Source organism: Pezoporus wallicus, unplaced genomic scaffold, assembly GCF_028554395.1.
Source record: "Pezoporus wallicus isolate ANWC-B61680 ecotype Strahan unplaced genomic scaffold, APGP_CSIRO_Pwel_v1 contig_4238, whole genome shotgun sequence".
Lineage (NCBI taxonomy): Eukaryota > Metazoa > Chordata > Aves > Psittaciformes > Psittacidae > Pezoporus > Pezoporus wallicus.
The window spans coordinates 2,336,159-2,341,437 of NW_026637932.1; the positions used below are offsets into that span (position 1 = coordinate 2,336,159).

At 42.9% G+C, this 5,279-nt stretch overlaps 1 protein-coding gene across 1 annotated transcript; it reads right to left on the reverse strand.

The window, feature by feature from the left end:
- Window positions 1-278: 278 nt before the first annotated feature.
- On the reverse strand, window positions 279-5,029 carry CTBS (chitobiase). The gene is made up of 7 exons (XM_057408344.1): window positions 4,879-5,029; window positions 4,346-4,484; window positions 3,819-4,027; window positions 3,026-3,197; window positions 2,386-2,483; window positions 1,526-1,687; window positions 279-581 (listed from the first exon to the last, which is right to left on the reverse strand). The coding sequence occupies exons 1-7, from the start codon at window positions 5,008-5,010 to the stop codon at window positions 396-398; spliced, it is 1,098 nt and encodes a 365-aa protein (XP_057264327.1). The 5' UTR covers window positions 5,011-5,029; the 3' UTR covers window positions 279-395.
- Window positions 5,030-5,279: the final 250 nt, after the last annotated feature.

Sequence of the window (5,279 nt, forward strand, 5' to 3'; positions counted from 1 at the left end):
AAGTCGGAAAGCTGCACCATGCGACCCCAGAATCAATACTTGCTGCACCAGGCAGCCTTAGCAAAGGATCTTTAGGAGATTGCCCCTGTAAATCCACCGCTTGGATTTACTTGTTACCAGGTACACGCTGGGTTCAAGCTTCAACCAACTTACTGTAGTTGTGAAAAATGAAAATGATGAGCAGGCTTTAAAAAAAACACACCGCTAAAGGAACACTGGAACTTTTGGAAGCATGAAAATAAGGCTTTGCTTACAAAATAACAAGATGAACTGGGCTGGTTCTCAATTTTTTTTTTAATCATGGTATTTTTATATAAAGCCAAAATTATGATAGTATAAGCCATAATAAAAAATTACCAATTTTCACCATTTTAAATCAAGGGTTCAAATAGTTCTTATGGTGTCAGGGCCTGCCACATGGCTTCAGTTTGTTGTTCTGCTACAGCTTCCCTGGAATAGTCAAGACTATTTCCGTTCCACATGCCAATGCCTCTTAAACCTTGATTCTTTGCGTATGCTGCTTTTAGAGAGATGCTGCGAGGGTCATCATACCATACTTGGTGGAAGTGACCAAGAGAATCCTAGGAAATATTTAAACACTCGTGTCAGTATCTACTTATCTATATAAACATGATAAATTAAAGTTCATTGAGTTTTGACTGCATTTTCTGTTGAATGCAGTAAAAAGTACAAGTAAAAACAGAGATACACAAGCTGTGTAGATTTCCATAATGACGCTTTCCTGATTTACAAATGATTTTTTACACACAATTTAAAATTTAAAGTCAAATATGTGGCTATTTTTTTTACTTGTAGAATCTAACTTATAAAACAGTGTCACATCTTACTGAATAAATACTTAAATAAAAAGACTGTGCTAATTTGTATTTTAATATGATTTTGAATCAGCTAAAATCCCAGACGCACTATCTAACCTAACAGGTGAATTTAGTTAAGAGATTCAGTGCTTTTTTTCCAGCAATAAGCAGTTTTAGAGAAGGTTATAGAATTTTGTAAAAGTAATGTTGCTTTGACGTGGTCATTGCTTACAACACCTTTTAATCATCTACATGTGAAACTTCAAATTATGTCTACAGACACAAGATGAAATGCATACATTGTGTAGTTCATGTAAGCATAATCATTCGAGAACATGCATTCAAGCCACTGCGTTGGAAAAACTTAAGAGCACCTCAGAATCTGTTCTGAAGTCATCAACTTAATAAAAGTAGCTGTAGCAGTGAAGAACGGAGCTATAGGATTTCTTTATGCCAAAACGTCTTTTTTGACATGATAGAATCTCTTGAGAAAACTGCATGGTAATAAAGATTTTTATTACTCCTGTAGTCTTCAGTCACTGCACCCCTCTTTCAGAACAGAAATTTAAGAGACAGAAATCCAGATAACTTTTACTACACACAAAAAATGTAGAAAACAAACAGGAGAACCTAACCCTTCATAATCAAAGAACTATGGTTCATGAACATTTACTCCACAACATGGTGTCTTACAAAAAGACTCTTACCTTGTATTCATAAAATGGAGACTTCTGTACCTCATTCCATAGGATCCCTGAAAGGGAACTGTTCACCTGCTTCATGATTGCTCTGTAGGGGACCTGACTCCCTGCAGCATCACTGCAAGGAGCCCCACGGAAAGGTACTTTGGAAAGGGAGCAAACATGATCCTGAAAAAAAAGCAGAAGGTATGAGTTTCACCTTACACAGATTTACTGAACTCCAAAATAGCAGTACAGCCAAAAACGAAATCACAAACGGGTCTAAAAAATCCAAACTCTTCAAAAATACCTGTATGTATGGACAGATTTAATTAAAACAGATTTTGTTTATTGTGTAGTAATAGAAGATAGGATGGACATAACTCAGCTTACACAGTTGTCTTATCTTTTCCCCTTTAATACTCTGTTACGTTTGTCCCACATACAATGTTTGAGACTGCATAATTTATCCCTAAACTGCCATACTTTTAACAGTCATATGGTTTTAGCACTCTCTGGTTCGTTGCACCTAGTCTTTAAGCAGTGAGCTTAGTGATTCTGTTGAGAAGGCAGACAGATACAAGCATTGTGGTGCCTTTGGACATCATCTCTTCTACAGATAATGTCTACAGCTCCTTAGTCAAACACGGTGCTTGGGTATCATGGGGTTGAGGTTGCCTACGGAGAGATAAAACGCCTTGTTTGGTACCACACTGCTTATCAGTTACCAGCCCATCAAAAGCCTCTGTCCTGAGCCCCAGCTTTATACTCTCTATTCATCAGACCACAGTTATTTCTTAGTCCAAAAACCGTATCACCAAATTCTAGGCATCTCTTTCCAAAAAAAAGGTAACAGTATGATTGCAAATAAATAATCTTCATCTTACCTTAGATAGGTTTTGGCAGACATAGTCATAGCCATACCAGGGGACACCCATCACAAGCTTCTTAGGATCAATGCCCATAGTAATGTACTCTTCATATCCTAGTTTTGAAGGAAATACAAATTCAGATGCACTATTGCATTTCCACGTTTTTTATTCCTAAAACTAATCTAAAGCCAGAGTCAAGACAGGACTTGGATGCTCCCAGACAGAGGCTGAGGTGCAAGCTCTGCTGTACCTCCCACCTGCATATTCCTAGACCTGTTCGGTTCAGATTTTAGTTACTGCTCTAGCTGTTCACACTTAAAACCAGCTGCCCATAGTAGCAGTTCACAAGGTTGAGAGACATGTTTCCAGTTCTTTGCAAGCCCAGGTAGACACCATTGCTTGGGCTGCCGTTTGTCATTCTAAATGTGTTCCTAACAATTAAAGACCTAGACAATTACAAGTGACAACACACAACTACTAAAGGTCTACCTGTAGTGTCATAAGGGTCTGAGATACTATTTCACATTAGAACAACACATATTTGAGCACACTTGAGAAAGCCTTACACAACCAAAAAAGAAAAGGCAGTCTTTGCCATCTATTCATGTGAACAAATGGAAATGTCCTGACTCCCGGCGAGGTGTTTTGTCCTCACCAGCCAAAGTCTGCAGGTAAGGAGCATTGGCTTTTGCAATACAGTCTGTCCAGATCTGGCTCTGTTCATCATATGACATCACAAATAAAAAGTCACACGCATCTGCAATCCCAGTATAGTTGTAACACCTTCTATCTATGCATGCAGGAGACCAAGCCACATCAAATGTTACCTGCAGGAAAAAGGCACAAGTCAGTACCATGCATGGCACTTGGGTGCTCTTGTTTTCTCTTTAAAAAAACCTGGAACTTCTAAAGGCAGTGTTTCTGCAATGTTGCTAAGTGTTTAACACACCATGATACTAATGAACTACAGAACCAGCTGCTCAGGTGATAAAAAAATAGATCATAAACAGTGAGTGCCCCATCAGTGACTCACAACAGCAAAGAAATTATAACATGAAAACCATCTGATCAAAAATCTGAAGCATGATGCAAATCCTTAAAACTTCAGTGATGGGTTTACCAAAAGATTGTCAAGCTTTCGGACCAGAAGGCTGTACGTGCCCTACTTTCAAAAGATTCATTAAGCCACACTAATAACTGCCAGCTCCACAGGGCAATAACATTCTTATCTACCAATCTCAGTGAAATCCTTACTCAATTTAAATTCATACAGGTCAAAAAGAGCGATTCTTATGACAGAGTATCACAGCTAATTTTCTAATTGAACATTCTTGAGAATATCACACTTTAGATCTGCACAAAATTTTTCATATTCATATACTAAACAGCACTCTAAAACTGCTCACATTTCATGAAGTCAATGCTTGTGGAAAGTAGATTATTATTACCTGTGATCCTGGTATTTCTCTGTGAAAAGCATCTGTAGTTTCTTTAACAAGGTCTGTTAATGCATAATACTCAGGAGAGGTTTCGTTAACTTCTTGCTCTATATCTATGTTAATCCCATCCATATACTGTTTTTTTGCAAGGTCCACCTGTTGGGATATCCATGCTGCTCTTTTAGCAGGATCAACAATTTCCTGAAGAGGTACATCACCTAGACAAGTGACCTTCAAGAGTTAACACGTATTTGCACACAGTAACAGTAAGGAGGAAAGGTTTATCTTTACTAAACCAACAACCAATCACAATTAAAAAAACCCCACACCCATACTGGCAAAATGCAGAGGACTTAACTTCTTTTCCCAAGCATAATTTTGACAATGGTTTGTTACCACTGTTGCAGAAGCCACAGGCCGGTTTTCTTTTTAATACCCTGCATACCAGCACACGCAAAATGTATTATAGCCCTTTGTACATCATGTTCTTATTCATGTATCACATAAAACGTCCACATTTTCACAGCGTAACCAACCTTTCAGCACAATCCTGGAGCCTTTAGAGTGAGCATAGCACATGAGCTCAGGATCATACTTTCCAAACGCTGCCACAGTTGTAATTTTTGACCAGTCATAGGATTTCCAGGTTTCCTTTCCCACATCGAACACGAAGACCTGGAAACGGGTAGAAAGCACCTTCATCGGCTCCTTACACTTCTCAGCAGGACGATTAAACGCCTACTAAAAAGGTACATGACTTGTGTTTCTGGAGACCAGCTTGCCGGAACCGCTTCCCAGGCCAGGGAGCAGTGGCCTAGCAGCCGGGCTGGGAACGGTAAGGGCTCGCAGCCGCTGGATGCAACATTTTACCCTTCAGAGCCAAACCCTGACGCTTCCCTGTGAACCACATGCACCCACCCTTTTAAAACCTCTTCCGCTCTAACGCAGACGATCAAGATCAGGCGGCGCAGCGCGGTGCGTTCAACACGCCGCTAACCGCGCCTCTCCCGGGCCGCCCTCCCCAGCCTCACCGCGACGCGGGGGGGGCAGAGCTGCCGGGGACGCGCACCTCGAAGCCGCCGGTGCCCGTGACGGGGCGGCAGAGCCGCGTGTCCTGGCAGGGGCACGCACCGGCGGCGAGGCGGCCCAGCAGCCGCAGGAGGCCGAGCGCCAGCAGCCACCGACCCCACCGCCCCCCCATGGCTAGGCTCCCGCCTCGGGCCCGCAGCGCCGGCGGGCGGGGCGCGCCAGTACCGCCCGGCCTCGGAGCTCCGCCCCGCGGGGGAGAGCTCAGGGAAGCCCCGCCGAGGGGCGGGGTAAGCCCGCGGCGGCTCCCGGAGTGAGGGGCGGGCAGGAAGCTTCACGCGGGGGTGGTCATGGGTGGGCCAACGTCCTCCGGCAGGGCGCTGGGAGGCGCAGTCCGGGGGAGGTGCTGGTATAGAGAGGAGGCGTCTTGGCGGACCCATTTGT

What these genes read in the sequence shown, in the direction of transcription:
- CTBS (XM_057408344.1), bottom strand. Translation starts at nt 5,010, where the DNA reads ATGGGGGGGCGGTGGGGTCGGTGGCTGCTGGCGCTCGGCCTCCTGCGG. An exon ending in CTCCAGGATTGTGCTGAAAG is followed by an intron (nt 4,028 to 4,345) that starts GTTGGTTACGCT and finishes TCACTTGTCTAG; the next exon opens with GTGATGTACCTCTTCAGGAA. An exon ending in TTACCTGCAGACTTTGGCTG is followed by an intron (nt 2,484 to 3,025) that starts GTGAGGACAAAA and finishes CTTCAAAACTAG; the next exon opens with GATATGAAGAGTACATTACT.